Source organism: Gallus gallus, chromosome 2, assembly GCF_016699485.2.
Source record: "Gallus gallus isolate bGalGal1 chromosome 2, bGalGal1.mat.broiler.GRCg7b, whole genome shotgun sequence".
Lineage (NCBI taxonomy): Eukaryota > Metazoa > Chordata > Aves > Galliformes > Phasianidae > Gallus > Gallus gallus.
In genome coordinates, this window is record NC_052533.1 from 65,201,173 (window position 1) to 65,219,410 (window position 18,238).

The following is an 18,238-nucleotide window of genomic DNA, read 5'->3' on the forward strand; positions in this document are numbered from 1 at the left end:
TAGGGATTGATCTGATGGGGGTTTGGAACAAGATGGTCTTTAAAGTCCCCTCCAGCCGAGGACATTCTGTCATTCTGTGACTTGACTGACACAGAAAGTGTGAGGATGTCCTATGGCTTTCAGTAAAATTGCTTTTTTTCAATTAAAAAAAAAAAAAGCGGTCACTATTTCTACGTGTGTATATTTATTGAATTCAGTATATTGTATGGCATGTTGAAATGTCATAAAACTGTGGCACACTTATAAACATGTCGTCTTGTTTATATTTAGGACATACGCCATCAGAAGGATAAGAGACGCCTTCAGAGAAAACAAGAGTATAAAGGATTCTGAAAAAATAGAAGAACTAGTGAATAAAGCAAAAGAAAACCTAGAGATTATTCATCGGCAGGTACATTTATTTGTTATTTTATCTAAGGGGTGTATACATCTCATTAAACTGGCTTATGTTATTATAGATGGAAAAAATAGGTCCTTGTGCAAAACATCCTGTTCATGTGTGTAGTAGTGCAAAAACTACTGTTCATCCTTGTTCTGGATGAACAGTAGTTTTTGTATGTCTGGGTTTGTGAGGATGGGAAGGATTCGTTTATCCATTGTGATTGCAATGGGGAATTTAGGGATGCTTGTTCCAGTAGCCTGAAGACATACAAAAATTTGTATGTCTTGTGTTATTTTTTTTTCAGCTGTTTATCTTACTACCTTTGTCTTTCTCTTTACTCTGTTCCTCTGTTCTGCCCTCAGTTTTCTTTGAATCTCTTCTCTCTAGCTGATGTATATTATGTAGGTCGCTTCAAAAGCACTGCCTCCTGTTTGCATCTGTTGTCATTTCCGTGGAAATAAAGAGCACAATGAGGCTATTTGATAGAGCAAATTTTCAGACAGAAGATACCTTTTTTCAATAATTTCCACCATTAGGTATGTATTGCCACTGGTGATGAACAAGAGCCTGCATGCTGCACTCATAAAAATCTGTACCTGTGGAGGTGGCCTACTGTCATTGTTGCCTCTGCTGAGATGACCCACCATCTCACTGTGCCCACATCCACTGGTTGGTCTCCAGAAGCATTCAGCAAGCATTCATTACATGTTAGTAGGTGCCATTTTTTTCCACTTGGAGGAATTCAATTCCACCCCTTTACTTCGTCCACACACCTGTGTTAGATGTCATTTTGTCAGACTACCTCTGCTACCATCTGTCCCACCACAACAAAGTGTAATGGAATATTGATGGGAAGGTTCAAACTTTTACTGCCATATCACCAACATCTGCCTCTGATGTCTTGGGCTGATGTAGTGGGGGAAAAAAAAAAACAAAAAAAAAACAACCAAAAAAAAAAAAAATAAACAGGAGATGTTACTTTCAGAGCAGCCCTCACAGATTTCCATTCCTTATTCCTTGCATCGCAATTTTAGAAGTGCAGCTGTGACAGCCTTTCCACGTAGTCTTGCCTTCTGTGGTTGTTCTTCCCCAGCTCCAGATACGTTGTTTGAACATCAGAACATGAAAATCATAAAGTGAGTTAAGTAAATACTGACTAAATGTATTTCCAAACAGGGTGATACATTTTTTCCTGGAAAAAAGTTGAGCCACGGGCAATACTTTTCTCTGCCATAGTCTGAGTAGCATTTATAGTATCTCTGTCCCTTCCACTAGGTACCATATTTAGAAAGGAACTTCAATAGGCAGTATGTGCAGATCCATTATACAGAAAAGAAAGCAGGCAGGAGAAGATCATAAACAAGTGGCAAAACATAAGGATACGCAGATACCAATTCTGCCACTTGCAGAACTTTGCATCATAGTAGTAACAGTTTGTGGAGATGGGATCTCCCATAATGAAATGCTACAGATAAGGTCTGTTTGAGATTTTAATTAATAAAATGTCAACATGTCAGAAAATTGCTCTGATGTCTGTGAGTAAAAATATGAACATAACTTTGATAAGTTGAAAAAGTGTTAGTGAGGCTGCTGTGGTAACTATATTGCTGTGACATGGATGACTGATGTAATAAGTTTTATTTATGGTTTTAAATGTCATTACTAGGGACGTACTTGGCACAGCTTTTTCATAAGAGCAAGTATTTTCTCTTTCTGAAAAGAGCTCAATGTCAAGGTATCAAAACGCTAGAAGCAGCTGAAAATACCAGTCCTATATACCTAACTTGGATATGGGAATGGTTCATAGTCATTAGCTTTTGGGGTACCCCAACTTCATGCAGGTAGAATTTGACTCTCTGTATAAGCCTAAACAAAAAGACCAGTTCTAAGTTGGATGGTGGATAAGTCTTCCTAAAATAAAAGCTTTCAACCTTTTTCCTTCAAGAAGACGTGATTCTTTCTAGTCATCTGAGCTGTAATAGACCTGGGATGGATTTTAAAATAAAACTTAACTCTTCTGGACAAATCTTGTGAGCACAGAGATTACCTTGTTCCTGTAGATACTGAAAAAAAGATAGCAGTTTTCTGAAACAAGAGTCTTGATGGGGGAGACTCTTTCTCCTCTATGGCGTGCATCTTGTTTCAAATCCTATGAATTTTTGTTTTAGCCAGAAGTTTGTCTTTTGGTGTCAGATATTTCAACTCTATTGGAAATAGTATGAAGAAGAGGCAGGCTTGATTAATTTCTCAATGTTATACACACTTGCTGTTCGTTGTAAAGGTGTAGTTGTGCTTAAGGATGCTTTGCGTTCACTGGTTGGTAGTAAACATTTCAAACATGCATAAAACACATGCACGTGCCAGTACTTACAGATATACCTTTAGCAACCATGTACATGACCAACAGGTAATATCATAAACCAGTCTGTGTTTTGCAGTGATGAAAATTTAATATGTTAATCAAGAGCATGACAACAATAAAAAAATAGAGAAGACTTGTTCTTTTCTCTTATGAAGGATTCTGCCAATTCTACCAGTACAACCATTCTAATGTGCTACTTTTTTCTTCCACTTTGCTACTTAATCAAATAAATATTATAGTAAATATTATAATAAATGTGTCTCAGTTTACAATAGAGAAATCCTAGAGAACCATATTTCAATTTACAGTGTAATATATAATTCTTGCTTTGAAATGCTTTATGTGTAGGTGTGAATCTTTCAGCCAGGAAGATATTCAGAAACAGCAAAGGCATGTGGGGTTCTAGTATGCTTTTGATTCAAGTTCCACTGGGATTTTCTGAATATGAAAATCTCCATGTATATGTTTTATCCTTACAAACATATAAAACTCGTGCTTAGTGTGAATATATTAAATATATTATAAACTGTTGTCAAGCAAGTGGCATTGAATACCTATCTTTTTGAATGTGGTTCCTTGAAGGATGTCTTTGTCACTAGGACGTAACCAGGATAATGCACAAAGGCTTCAGTTATCGCTAAAGCCAAAAAATTTTGTTCATGTGTCTCAGTAATTTAAGGGGTTTCTCCCATATGCAAAATGTATCTGCTAAAGAAGTGTAAAATTGGAGCACATTTTGGTATCATTCCATGTAATGATTGCAGGAAAAATGCTCTTGAAAGGTAAGGAATATTAGAGATTTCAGCACAACTTTCACATTTTAACACTGCTAAAACTGAAACTTAGATTGGATTATTTTCTGTGTTGCACTACTAGAAGATTTCCAATTTCAAAGCATGATTATGCTGCATACATTTGAAAAGGCGTGTGTGTTTCTATAACGTATGTATTTGTTGGAGTCAGAACAGCAATGTAAGGCAGAGGAATGTTTAGCAATAAATGATCTTATAAAGGAAAATGAGTTGATCAAGATAATTTTTGAGCCATGAGTTCCTTCAATACTTCCTGAAGCTTTGGTTACAACAATTTGTTTTTGCTCAGTCATTCCTTGACCCAGCAGTGCACCCAAAGAAAAGTTTTTCTAATAAATGGAGAACTGTTGTTCTTTGCAGAATTTCTATTGAGTGTCAGTGTCATAGGGTCATAGAGTCGTAGAATATCCTGAGTTGGACGGGAACCATGAGGATCACATAGTCCGACTCCTGGCTCCGTACAAGACCACCCAAAATTCAAACCCCGTGTCTGAGAGCATTGTTCAGTTGTAAAGCAAGGAGTAAATACTGGAAAAATAGTAATCATCTCTTTTAAAAGTAAAAAAACTTTTCATCAGAACTACAGTATACTTAGAATCAAATTTCATATTAATTTGTGTTTGCTGTCACATCTAATCGTGCTCTGTGGGGGCAGAAGAATCATTCTTGCCCTTTGTCTAATTAAAAATATAAGTAATGAAGTCATCTGACATTATTAAGAGTTTATATTTGAAACTAACTGAGCATAACATGAAGTGTGTTTGTTTTTAAAGGCACAAGCACTGAAGCAAGGATAAGATCTAGTGAGCATTTTTTGCTAAATTTGGGATTTATTATGATGTAGCACATTTTGTTATTGCTGACTTTTCATAGCGTATCAATAGAAATTAAATAATATCTCACCTAGCTGACAATTTGCTGTTACTCTAAAATCAAATTTATATTCCCTTTACATTCTAATTTATGGTTTAGTCATCAAAGTGACCATTGAAGTGTAAGGTTCATAAATAACTATTTGAATCAGCCTAGTGGGAAATGTGAAATAGTGACAGATTACTGTCGTTTTCTTCATGTCAGTCACTGTTCAATTTACTTGAATGTTATAAAAGTAGCTTTATATAGCTGAAAAGCATGGAGGAACATTAATCTGCACCTTAGCCCTCCTCTGCATGTTTTGATTTAAAAATAGGATTGCTAAAGGAACAACTCTGATTCTTACTGTAGTTTATGAAGTTCATGTGCTTGTGCGTTTAACTGTGTAAACAGCACCATTTATGGCATTTATTTATGGCATTCAATAAGGGGCCTGTCTGAAGTTTTCAGGAGAATTCTTTGATGTCCTTAAGAATGAGTATTATTGCAACAGCCATTCCTAGCTGTGCTAATATGGAGTCATTTGTGAATTTCCGTCACTGTTGGAATGTGTGAGAGGCAGGAGAATTTGCCTTGAAATGTTATCAATTGTACCATTTTTGATACCACGTAACTGCAGTCCCTTTAGATAATCTGAAGAGATGCAAATCACTTTTCACAAATCTTTAGCAGGAAAACCAGAGACATCATGAAGTGTTAGCCGGTCAAGACACAAGGATCTGCTTCCTTTGCAGCTGTTCACGGGTGTGTTATAAGGGGAGAGACGGACAAATGTCCACATAGGCATAAGTTGTTCTTCCTCAGGCTTCACTTTTCTTATGGTTTCCTTCAGGTGTGTACAAGAGTGAAGGAACATGGTTTTGAAGTATGAAAACTTCATTAAAAAGGCTTCACTGGTGATAATAAATGTTAAGTGGCAGCAGCATTTTGAATGTTATAAGTTCATTTCTAATCCTTGCAATATTCTTTTATTATAGTAACTTTAGCTCTGTTTAATGAAATCCTTCATGACGATGTCTTGATAAAAGTCCATGTCATAGTTAGTATGAGATTTAGATTTCATATTCTTGCATTTCTTCATATTTGCCACCTCCAGTAAATATGGTTGGTATGGTTTTGTTTTGAGTTCTCAGTAAGATAAGAATTGTTGTACAGTTCTTTGAACTTTCATTTTATTTTTTAAACAAGCCATGCTGCCAGGGCAGGTGTGCATTGCCAAGGACTGCACCTTCTTGAGCCATTTATTGGTGGTTGCTGGTCATAGCAATACAAAGATTGAAGTAACTGTTGAATGGAAGTGTAAATGATATTGAATGAATATACTAATGTAGCATTTGTGCTAATATGAACTGATAATAATGCAGCCATGGTGTGATAGAGTATGTTTTTGTTAATCAAAATAATATAAATATCAAAGTATGTTTAATTGGTAATAGCAAGAGGAGTAATTTCAATTATGAGTATTCTAAGAAGCAAAATGCAGAAGTACCTTACTTTACTGCACCTATGTTTCATTTGTATTGATTATTCTCCGCAGTTTCATCAGCAAACACTGTCATGGGGGATAATCATGTTGATATTTGTTGCTTAAGTAACATGGCCAGGCACACAAGGTCCAGGCAGTTTCTGCAATGCATTGTAGAGTACCTGCTTTGACAGGGGGACTCAGTGATCTCTTTAGGTTCCTTCCAACCTCTGTGATTCTGTAATAGATGGAAAAGCAATTTAAATGCTGTGAGTATAGGGTGCAACACCCACAATGCAGTTCACAAATATTTATGATGTTGGCAAGTCACTTATTTTTTCATGCTGGCAGTGTCTGATGTTGGAGCTCTACAGGGGGCATTTCCTTACAAAAAGTTTGTCACTGGAAGAATGTTATAAAATCTACTGTTTTTCTTTAAAACAAACAAACAAACAAAAACCTCCTTGGAAATATATAGAATGTAACATATACGTATGTATTTTTAATATTCAGGTTCTCAATGGCCAATGCCTATTTTTCTAAGATTTAGATTTACCCTTTTTACTTATGATGTATGTCATTGGAAACGTCGTATTACAGGTGCATATGGACACTTTCCATGCAGGACATAGTCAAAGTTGCATGTAGGAAGTACTGTCCCTATGTTTTGAGCATTTAGTATGTTAAAAACAAAGGTAGAAGCTGGAAAGGGTTTTCAAATGCCTCACTTATGGAAGAAGAACAGAAGGGAAACAACATGATAGACAATGGCTTACAATCCTATTAAAATGGTTTTATCAAATCACTCAACAGAATCAGTTTTTGGAGGTAATCAAGCATCCATACACTTGTAAATGCTGGCAGTGACATTTAGCTATATTCAGAGTGGTTGGCATGAACTTCTTTCACTTTTCTTACTTCTAGTCTGATGTAATACAAGTAGTCAATTTTTAATTGCTTTAGCAGATAATGAGTTCCAACTTGATTGGTTCCAAATTTATGCTGGAGTTTTGTTGGAAAAGCCAAATACTGAGTTGTAGTCAGCTGACTTAGAGTAGTGGAGGCATCAGGGGGATTGTTCTGTGGGCTGGTTTTGGTTTTAATTCCAAAGATCTTTTGTTTGATGTTTTTAATTATTATTATTTTTTTTAACTTCTCATAGTCATTTAGTCATTCTAAGAAAGGGATTGATGATACCTAGCTTTTAGTAAATGATACATAAGAGCCTGAAACTAAGCGTGGTGAGGCATTGGAACGGACTGCCCAGAGAGGTGGTGGATGCCTTGTCCCAGAAGACACTCAAGGTCAGTCAGGACAGCGCTCTGTGCAACCTGATGTAGCTGTAGATGTCCCACTTCATTGTAGGGGAGTTAGACTAGACCTTTAAAGGTCCCTTCCAACTCACATGATCCTGTGATTTTAAAAATGAAGTGGGGAAGCATCAAATTCACATTACTTTTGTATTCCAGGGTAAGAGGGAATGTTGAGAGTTTTTTTGGTTTGGTTTTTCCTCCACTAAGGTTTTGGAGGGAAGAAAGGGAGAGAAGCAGCGAGGAGAAAACTGAAGTAGAAGTCACTTGGGAAAAAGGTTTGGTAAATTCGAATTGGAGCGCAGGTTACTTGGAGTCTGGCCCTTCACAGGACGGGTCAGTAGTGAGATTTCCTTCCAAATAGCTCTTTTTCTTGGTATGTGGGATAGTTTTGAGGACATGCAGTACTGTAACAGCTGCCACAAGCCCAGAGCTGTCAGATCAGCTTAATTTCTAACACCTGGATGTGCAGGAAGATTAGCAGACATCTTGCCCACCTTCAGGTGCTGTTACTCTCCAGGTTACACCTGTGTGAATCTCCAGGGTAGTGTTACTCTTCAGGCTCTCATTTAGCTCTCCTGATGGAAAGCGAGACTGAATTTTCACAAATCTTTTTCTGTTGTTTGCTCCTCTGACTAAATTGCAAGTGGTGGCTTCTGCCTGCCATATTAAATACAGAGGCAGGCCCTGCATTGGAAGTACCCTTCAGCCTGCAGGCAGAGGCCGTTCAGAAGTAAGCGTGCAGTTTTGCCTCTTGGATGTAAGAGCTATAACAGAAGTGCTTACTGCAAAGCATTTGACACACACAGCAACCTTAAAAAAAAATGCAATGCAAGTCTGTTAGAAGCAGCTTTTAAAACTTATCTTTCAGGAAGAGCTGTTATTATTTTTGTAACTTATAGTTATCTGCTAATCTGGAGAAGTTGAGGCCTTATCATAATAAGTATTTGTGTAATGTATCCAGAGCTCTGAGCATCTGATCTTACACACAGAGGAGGCTGTCAGAAGGACAGGAGGAGGACTTACTTCCTAGTGAGCAATTTGGCTCGGCAATACGTCACATCTGATCAAATCAGTGCCAGGTGTAAACACCCCCATGGAAAAGAGTAAGCTTCACCAGCCTGGCTGGTTGGTAGCTTCCTGAATGAGGCTGCAGCATTGATTGAATTTGTGTGCTGAAAAAAGCAAAAATCTCATTTACAGTGAGATGTATTCATCTGCCCCTAGCTTTTCATGTTTCTGCTTGAATTCAGTTTTAGGGCTTCTGCTTGGTAGATAATGAATGCAGCTCACAAGGATGGCTGTTGCCACAAAACATCAAGTGGGCCTTTTCCAAACAAGGCGAGTAATTGCAAACGCATGCGTGTCTTACTGTAAATCCTAAGTATTACCAAGAGGGGGAAGGTAAAAATAAGTGCTACCCGTTTTGATCAAAGCTCAGATGACCTCTGCCACATTCATGACCCGATTGTGATGCTGAAATGCCTGCTGTTCCTACTGGTTGTGGTGTTGGCTGAGGGAGATCTCTTAGCACTGAAAGTACGCTCAGCTTGGAGCAGTTTTCTTTTGCTGGCTTTGTGGAGGTGCTGGTCTGCTGCAGAGAAGAACATTTGTGGAAAATCCTTTTTAGCAGATAGGAGAAAGAGAAGCTGTGTTTTGTGTGTTATTTTTCAAACATGCCATCTTGTAGAACCCTTGCATACAGATGGTGGCTTACATTCATTTCAGATGATAGATCTCTCTGGAGATCTGTGGTGGTATAACAGGGTAAACCAATTTTCAATATACCGAGACGCTGAGGAAAGGTATTGCTGTTTTGAGGACTTCTGAAAAAAGTGAGGCATTACAGTGTTATTACAAAGGTGATCTTGATTTTCATCTTCCACATTTTTTGCTTTCTATTAACTTGTTATTCACTTATCTTTCCTTTCTGAGAACTTTTTTTCCTGGTTTTGTACTGCTTATTGAAAGGAGGTGATGTCAGGTTCAGCAGCATCTTAACTGAGCAAGTATGCTTCCCTCCAGGAGTCATTTTTGCTCATTTGGTCCCCCAGATGGTGTCTGCTGCTCTTGAACTTCAGTCTGTGGTTTAAGGAGGTGATGTTGGTATTGATGTCCTCATTGCCCTACAAGTCACCTAGACACGTAGACCTGGGTACAGTGTTTTTTTTCTCTTTACAGTTTATCAAGGACTAACTTCTGTTTTAGGTTAGCACCAAATGTGGTTTCTGTCACTAGTACCATTTAAGTGAATTTTACAAGCAAGTAGATTCACAGTGGTCTGGCTTTATTTTGGCAATACACATAAACACATGTGTAGCCTTCATGCACAGCTCTTTCAGATAAAGAAGCTCTATCATGGACGTATTACTCAAGGACATGTAATGTTTGAATTTTTGATACATGATGTTGTGATGAAGGCCAAGCTTTTGGGAAAGAAGTTGCTACATTCCAACATCAGTATAGACCTTGGAGGTCTAAGCACAGAAGTTTGTTTTCTAGATGAGAGCATAGTGAGAAGTTTAAGTAGTGTTTTTGCAGTCTCCTTGGTACTGGTGCATTGCTGCTGTCGTTAGCTCTGTGCTTTCTGAGGTGAAGGTGTTTGGGGTTTTTCTGGGGTTTTGTTGTGAGGTGTTGTTTTTTCGTGCATGTTCTTTTTTCCTCTGGTCATTAAAAGCTGTAGCTGCAGTGTCCTTCATCTTGACAACAGGCTTTATGCCAGTATATTAATTCCGCAAGCAAGTAAAAAGAATAAGAAAAAAGGAGGCCAGGTTCTTTCAGTCACATTTTAATCACAAACTGATTCCTCTCTGGGATATGTCAGATGTAAGTTTTGCCCTCCAAGATATGTAATACCTGGACGTCCTTCCAAGACTGTTTGCTGCGTAGAAAGTGAAGCATTCCTAAGTAGAGTTTTGAGCTCACCTTTACAGATTGATCACCTCTAGAATGTACATAAATACATACTTGGAGACATACTTGTGTATCCTGTAAGCAAGGTCTTTTCTCTCACCAGGGCAGCTATGAACATTGCAGTGTGGTGGCTAAATAATGGTTAGTCTTCCTTTCATGAGAATAATTCACTAGCTGAGCTGTTCCTTTGGTAATCTTTAACTATATTTTCATCAGTGCATGATTAATGACAACATTATGTGACCTAATCAGTTAGCATTTCATATTAATACTCATCTTGTTTGTAGTTGTGTTGTTTTTTGTTGTTGTTGACCCGATGCTTTGGTTATGTGTTCAAATGATCTTAATTTTAATTGAGAGTACTTTTTGTCTCACAGCAGTCTAATTTCTGTGCGCATTTGTCAGTGGTGAATACTTACTGAGGATGATTACTCTCTAACTGCCTGTGCCAGTATACCTCTGAGAGGTTAATCAATCTTGTGCTTTTTAATTGACATCAATAATGTGTTTACATTTATCAATATTTCTTAATTGTCAAGTTATAACAGTGGAACTTCAATAATAAATCATGCCAGTGGTTAACTTCATACATTAGATTCTTAAGAGTCCTCCATAAGCAGTTTGACATGTTGTAAATTGCTTTCAAATGATTCGTATGTATGCTCAAGGGGGAAGAGGAGAAAAAATTGATATGCGAGGTCGTGGTGTAGAGTAATACTGAAGTACAGACCCATTGAAATAACAGGAAAATACTTCTACCGCATGTAAAGCATGCTTCATGGCTTAAAAAAAAAGTCTGTTCAAACTGCTAGTTACGTTTGTGTGTGTGGCAGTACCCGTACGTTTGTTGTGCCTTCCAAGGGACTTGTCAGGGTGAAGTGTTTCTCTGCTCTCTGCCGCACAAGCTTTACAAAGAGCAGGGAGAATTGCTGGTTCTACTGCTCTACAGAATTAGCAGCGCTCTCTCTGAGACCAAGACGTGATTTTAGCTATGCGTTTCACCACGTGCCTGTCCTTAAGGTACTGAGGTGGAGACGGAGGTAACTTCTGTTCAGATTTAAGCATATACTTGAGGACCTTGGTACATTGGGACCTAAATCGTTTGCCTGTGTTGCCAGAGTGCACGTACAGCAGGAATTAAAGTGTGATCCTGAGATTCTAAGTCTATACAATATCATCTCCCTCAGTAGATACAGCCCTTCCATCTACCTCACTCTTTTCTTCTACTAGATCCAAATAGTGGTAAACTGGAAGGGTAAATCTGCTGATACCAGACAGCTGGCAGGATGCTGACCACGTTGTTGCTGTCAATTTGGCCATGTTTTTTGGGCAGTAAGACAAATGGAGAATTAAAAATCCTGTCTAATGAACCCTGAAGAAAGACTTAATAGATGAGACTGTTTTGTTTAGTTTAAGCAGAGCCAGTGTGATGGAATGCCAGGGTAAGGAAAGAGAGAAGCAGGGAAGCCACTATTTGTGCTTTTTGTAATTTTGCTTGTTTTCTTAATTTACGTCTTAAAGGTGACCCACAGATTTTCAAGCAAACTTGTATATACATACTAAAATTAAGATAAAACTCATTAATGTTGTTATGAGTTATTTTACTTCATTTATTTCTTGTACAGTGCTGAATTTTGCAGAGCTGCTTGTCTTGTAGAAGACACTGTTGACTAAATTGTTATTTGAAATGCAGTATAATTAAGCGGTATTCTATGTAGAGTCAGGTATTTTATTTGCTTAAGTTGAAAATGAGATTAGAAAGATAAATGCATCTTTTAGGAAAGAACAACAGGTCAGTTGAAGAAGTGGAGAAGGAATATGACAAACATCTTTAATCAACGGAAACAGTATGAAAAGGATGTTTCTATGTCTGATGATGACAGACACTCCCCTTTTGGCAGGTATGCTGAGGGGAAAAAAAAAGTAAATTGAAAATTTACCAGGATCTCTGTCCTAGGAAACAATTTAAATGCTCAAATCTTGATGCAAAGATCCTTTCATATGCTCAATTCAAGATCAGCCTTACCACTGTCCTCCAGTCTTTATTGCTCTCACCTCAGTTCCATGGTCCCTCGCATAGTACTCTAGTAACCTTATATGCTATACTTCTTTGTATTTCAAATAAGATGCTGTTAGATCCTTAAAAAGAGAAATAAAAAATAATACCCAGAGCTTTTCCTGTCAGTATGCTAAGAAACTAAGGTGTCTGTACTCTAACATCAAGGCTGGCTGTATGAAGATGATGTAAATTATCAAATGTTTTGATTATAACGTAGCAGCCATTTTGTTGACTGCAAATGTTAGAAGTAATTATTTAAGCTTCTCTCTCCCTTTTTCGGAGTAGGATATAGCTATCTAAGGAACGAAATTACAGAGGTCACCAAGTCAAATCACATTAAAGCAAAGATGTGTCGTCAATCTTTTTGTGAAAGGTAAAGCAATTCAGAAGACAAAACCATTGATGCTTTCTCTAGCATGGCAGATTAAGTACAATTGTATTGCATATCAAGGTTTTTGCGGTAGAGTGCTTGATTATGGTCTATTTAGTTTCAAAACCAGACATTTTGGTGTATGGCTTGTAGGGCATGTTTACTGGAACACTGCTGCACAGGTTCTGGGCCAGGAATAGTTTGCATCCAATGCAGAAGGGTATGCTTGGGTCAGCATACTAATGTGAGCATCCATGTCTGTAGGTAGGATCTTTCTGAAGCCTGGGTGAGCCCAATAGAGGAAGATCTTTTAACTTTTTGCTTATCCTCAGACATTCTACATCAAGTGAATCCTGAGGCTACTCAGTAAGTAAGAACTGTAATGAACCTGAATTGATATTCATAGGCTGCAAAGAACAGATGGCTCTTTGGTTCAAAGGGTACCTGAGCAGAGTGACAGCAAGGATTTGGACTTGTCTTTACACATTTATGCTATTAGGTACTTAGGAGCTCAGGCTGCACTGGAAGTCATTCCCAGCATAAACTCTGAAATTATATAAGTATTTAAGAATAGGTACTTGTTTCTCTAATGCATGTTCATATTTGGAAAACAATGTAGTGTAAAAGTAGAATTCCTGTTTGTTTTTTTTCATCATTTTGATAAAGCATAAGCCATATATGTGTCTAGTTCTTTCCTAACTTTAGGTAGCAAGCAGGGTAAGTTCAAGTTACTCTGTACATCCTACAAATCTGGAAGCAGTATCTCCTTCAGAAAGGAATTTCATGAGCTGTACAGTGTACTTTCTCTTTCACAGACACTTAGCATGTGTGTCTCCTGTTCTAAAGCTGAAAGCTGTGTGTAAGGGAAAGATGGGGCTTGAAGAAATATCCCATAAGCATTGCTACCACTGTGCTTGCTGGCTACAAACAAAGGAACCTGTGAGGCTCAGCTGATAGGGCTTCTGTTGAAGGTGCTGCCAATTTCAAAGGTTTTCCAAAGTTAAGAATTTGATATATATATATTTTAATCTGTTCTGTGGAAGTTGGTTGTCAGCTTACACCTGAGTCCCATCATGATGATAGTTGATCTGGAAGTACGGTGGCAGATAATTCAATGAGGGTCAAGTTATGCGTTTTATGTATCCACGCAAGGTAACAAAAGTAGATTGCATAGTACATTAGTTTCATCGCTGCTGTTTGATTTGGGGGTTTGTGTTGTGCTTTTCATTTAAATTAAGATTGGAGTTCTTTATTTGACTTACTAGCTAATGCTGTTTAAAATGTAAATAGCAGTCTTGTACCTCTGATACAGAGTGCTGTGAAGCTGAGAGAAGGAGACTCTGACCCTCTCCCACACAAAAAAGAAGAAACCAGAACTGAGAAGGGGTAGAAGATAGGAACAGAGATCCAAGGTTTCCCACCGCACAGTAATGGATATGACCTTTTATATTGAGGCCTTTGGATCAAATTTAAGTTGGCATTAAAATTTTCTAATAAATTCCCTGCTGAATCTCAGAGTTTTTTTCCTGCGATTTAATTCAATAAGGTCACAATAAAGCAAGTGCTGTCTGTGCTATTGTAATTGCTCTCAGCAGGCTGATATTATTGCAGGGAAGTGCCAGTTACTGTGCTTTTATTTCTTTCTTCGAGCACTCTCCTTCCTACATGCCTGCTCCCCTTGCTCTCAAGTCTGCTCTAAGTAGGAAATGAAACTGTTTTAAATGCCATTTGCTTCCCATTTTAAGATGTTTTTATAGTAATGCCTTCTTCAACCTCTTCAGCAAAAGGAATAAAATTGTAGCATGAAATAGTTAGAGGCTTGTATATATCCCTCCCTTAATTTTGATCCAACCTTTGTGATTAGGTTTGCCCTGTGTGTATTCCTAAGCATGCAGTGCTCTAATCATTTGGGCTTGATGCTTTTGGAGTTATGAAATAATAGGTGTACAGTTAAAATAGATTCTCTTGAGCATGTGGGGAGAGACACTGAATAACCACTACCCTATGTTTCATAGATTACTGTCAGATTGCAGTTAAGATGTGGACTTAAGGTCCTGCCCTTGTAAATTAATACTGGATCTTCTTATGCAACATGACTTTCAGAACAGCATGATTTGTGTCTTATTTCTTGTACCAAATGCAAATTTATGCTTAGCATGCTTCTGGTAGATCTGAAACTATTGTCTGCATTGTGAGTAGATCAGCTCAATAAACAAATGCAAATAGTGCTGTGATCATGGTTCTCTGTATAATTCTGTGCAGCTCTGAGAGAAAGTAGATGTAATCATCATAGAATCATTTGTGTTGGAAGGGACCGTTAAAGGCCATCTAGTCCAACTCCCCTGCAATGAACAGGAACACCTATAGCTAGATGAGGTTTCTCTGAACCCAGTCCACCCTGACCTTGAATGTCTCCAGGGACAGGGCATCCTCCACCTCTCTGAAACCATTTCCCCTTGTCCTGTATATCTACTTTCTCTCTGTCCTCTTCTTTCTTATGGCCCCCTGTAGGTACTGAAAAGCTGCTATCAGGTCACCCTGGTACCTTCTCTTCTCCAGGCTGAACAGCCCCAGCTCTCAGCTTGTGGGAGAGGTGTTTCATCCCTTAAATCGTTCTCTTCCCTCACTACAACCAATAGCTCAGGGCTTTGCCGTCTGAAACAGCCAGCCTGGTCATAGCTGAATGCTCCTGCCTGGTACCACGTATTTTGCTTCCCTCGCCCTTCACAACTGCCCATCTTCATCTCCAGGCCTATCATCTTACCCTTGCTCCCTGTCTTTCCCCAGGACCAAGAATTTCATACCTCAGGTATCACTCATGGAGTTATTTTGTGCATCTCCAATCACATGGGGGCATTTACAGTTCACTGCTCACGGCATCCTTTGCTGTCAAACAAGGCAGTCTCTGACTGTAACAGAAGAAAATTAACATTCAGCTGCTTATTTGCATATTCAGCCAAATGACTGTATATGTACAGTTGGATGTGTCCTGTTGTGCAGAGACAATTAATTGGAAATGAGAAGTAACAAGAAGTGTTTTATGTAAGAAAAGTAACTCCAATTTTGAAATGTCTGTGTCAGTAACTGAAAAGCGGGTGATGAACAATTAAAGAAATAGATGAAATGTTATGACTGAAGATCAAGATTTTTTTTTTTTTTAATTGTTGATGATGTCTAGAATCATAGAATATCCCAAGTTGGAAGGGACTCGTAAGGATTATTGAGTCCAACTGCTGTCTCCACACTACACGACCCCCAAAATCAAACCCTACATCTAAGTGCATTGTCTTGAACTCTGTCAAGTTCAGTGCCATGACCACTGCCCTGCGGAGCCTGTTCCAGTGCCTGACTTTCTCTGGTGAAGAATGTCTTCCTGATATCCAAACTGACCCCCCCCTGTTATAACTTCATGTTGTTCCCTTGAGTTCTATTGTTGGCCTACTCATAGTCATGGATAATATGATGCTATAAGGATGTATACCACAGTGTCAGCGTGCTTCATGAACTTTACTGTTCAAAACTGTCACTTCTGCAGTGTGTGCCGTTAAGCAATAAGATGAGGGGGAATGGCCTCAAGTTGCACCAGGGAGGTTCTCACTGGACATTAGGAAACATTCCTTTTCTGAAAGAGATCAGGCAGTGGCACAGGCTGCCCAGGGAGGTGGTGGAGTCACTGTCCCTGGATGTGTTCAGGAAATGTGTAGATGTTGTATTGACGGGCATGGTTTAGTGGGGAAGTGTTGGTGGTAGGCAGACTTGGGTTGGATGATCTTAGAGGTCTTTTCCAATCTTTAGTGATTCTGTGATTCCTACTGAACGTACATGCATGTGGAGGTTGTTCCTGATCGATAACCGCTCATTGCTTTTCCTTTATGACCTACACATTTTAATTTCTATTTCCTGCTGCTGTTTGAGGGAACTCTTTTCTGGTACCAGAGATGCAACACAGCAGTATGGTGTTGGCCTGAAACGCTTCAAGAAGCTTGATTGAGATTCCTGTTGTGGTTTGAGCTTATGGTTTCCGAGGCAGATTAACATTGCTCTGAATCATAGTGCCACATGATCACGTTGTTGCTTTATGAATTAAATAATGAAACATCTGTGTGTGAAAGTTCCTGCTATAAATAGTAGGCTGTGCTTTAAAGAAATCAGAATCAATATTACGTGATAGATCTGAACTTGTTTTCCAAGCTTGATGTTCTGTCATAAGGAGAAGTCTTTCAAAATCCAAATTTATTGTATTTGGTCTGCATACTAACTGCAGAAACATCAATAATCAAATAGTCCTTTAGCATGACTTATTTCCACTAAGCTAATAATCTGGCTTGAGCTATTTAGAGAAAAGGTTCTGTGTTTGGAATGACCTTTCCCTTGGTTCTCCTTTGGATCTCAGCAGTGCACTGGTTAAACAGGCAAAAATAAAACCAGCATTCCTTCCAGTTCTTGGCAGTTCACCTGTATAAATTGTTATTAGCCTGAAGTTTCGGAGGTGCTGTACGAATTGTAATAGCACTTGTGAAACAGTCTGTTTTCACATCTGTCAAATAGCATATATTTAGCATTTATCTCATTAGCCTAAGTACAGCATTTTAAAACCCCATCCTCTCTTGCAACAAATTCCAATTTCACATAACAATTTTACCTTGCATTTTAGAATCGCACATGTAACTGTGGAACATGGGACATGGGTGTAGTAGGTAATGAAGCACACTTAACATCTGGGGTTGTTGGTGTTTTTTTGTTTGTTTTTTAGAAATACAGAGACAGAAGTTCAGCTTATTTTTAATTTCTCATCAGGATGCCATTGCAAAGTTTCATCTGTTTTCCTTGCACAGACAATAAACATTGAATAGATTTGACTCTGTGGTCGGGGAAGACTTTGTGTTTCTACCTGGCATTTTAACTTGTAGTATTGTTACGCATACTTGCAAACTTTTCTCTCTGCAACCTTGGCTGTCTCACAAAAATAGTATTGAGCGGCCTACTACTGTGAACCCTGGAGATCAGAACACCTTTTTGCTGCAGTAAAGCCCATGAAATACTTTCCATACCATCTATTATTTTTGGAAGAACTGAGAGCTTGATTTCCTAATTTAACATACGATTTATCTTCAAGTGCCATGTCTTCTTAGTAATAATGGGGGCATTTCAGGTTTCTCTTTGATTTGTTTTGTTTTATTTTTGTGGTTTGTTTGTTTGCTGCTTTTATTAATAGCATCGGACAAGCAGAGCAGTTGGTAGAAATCGCATTGTCAATTCTGTGTCACTGGGATCCATTTAAGCAATATCCATGCTGGAGGTAATCCTGTAATTAAAATAATCAAGTGCAGACGTTTTTGGAAATGCTGGGGCTTGGGACAGATGTGAGAAGACTATCAAGACCTGATATCTGTCATGTGATCAACTGGACTTTTACCTGTGGTTTCCTGGCATAATTCTTCATCCTAGGATTCATCAGAAGGTAACATGGAAACAAAGCAGTAAACATTTCCTGTACTGTTTCTGTGCTTGGTACTCATTGTTAAGATGATTATGGATACAGGAGTTTTGCTTTCACTGGAGCTGCTCTTGCAGTTCTGTTCCTGTCCGTGTAGTCGGTCTGTCCTTATTCCGCACGGTGCTATGTTCTCTTCTCTTTGCGTTCTATATGCTCATCCACCACCAAATGATTTTAAACCTTAATTTAAGTCTT

At 38.4% G+C, this 18,238-nt stretch overlaps 1 protein-coding gene across 6 annotated transcripts in view; it reads left to right on the forward strand.

The window, feature by feature from the left end:
• The window catches only part of LYRM4 (LYR motif containing 4), an 84,485-nt gene that overhangs the window by 20,871 nt on the left and 45,376 nt on the right, over window positions 1–18,238 (forward strand). For 3 of the 6 annotated variants that reach the window (XR_005854279.2, XM_015275893.4, NM_001198888.2), the window contains exon 2: window positions 271–391. The exons of 1 other annotated variant lie outside the window; for it this stretch is intronic. Coding sequence is in view for 4 of the 5 variants with exons in the window: in XM_015275893.4 (XP_015131379.1) it covers window positions 271–391 (121 nt within the window). In the remaining variant the exon portion in view is untranslated. Of the gene's footprint in view, window positions 1–270; window positions 392–13,858; window positions 14,048–18,238 lie in introns of those variants that run through there. 2 more of the 6 variants (XM_015275892.4, XM_015275894.4) reach the window with 1 other exon arrangement.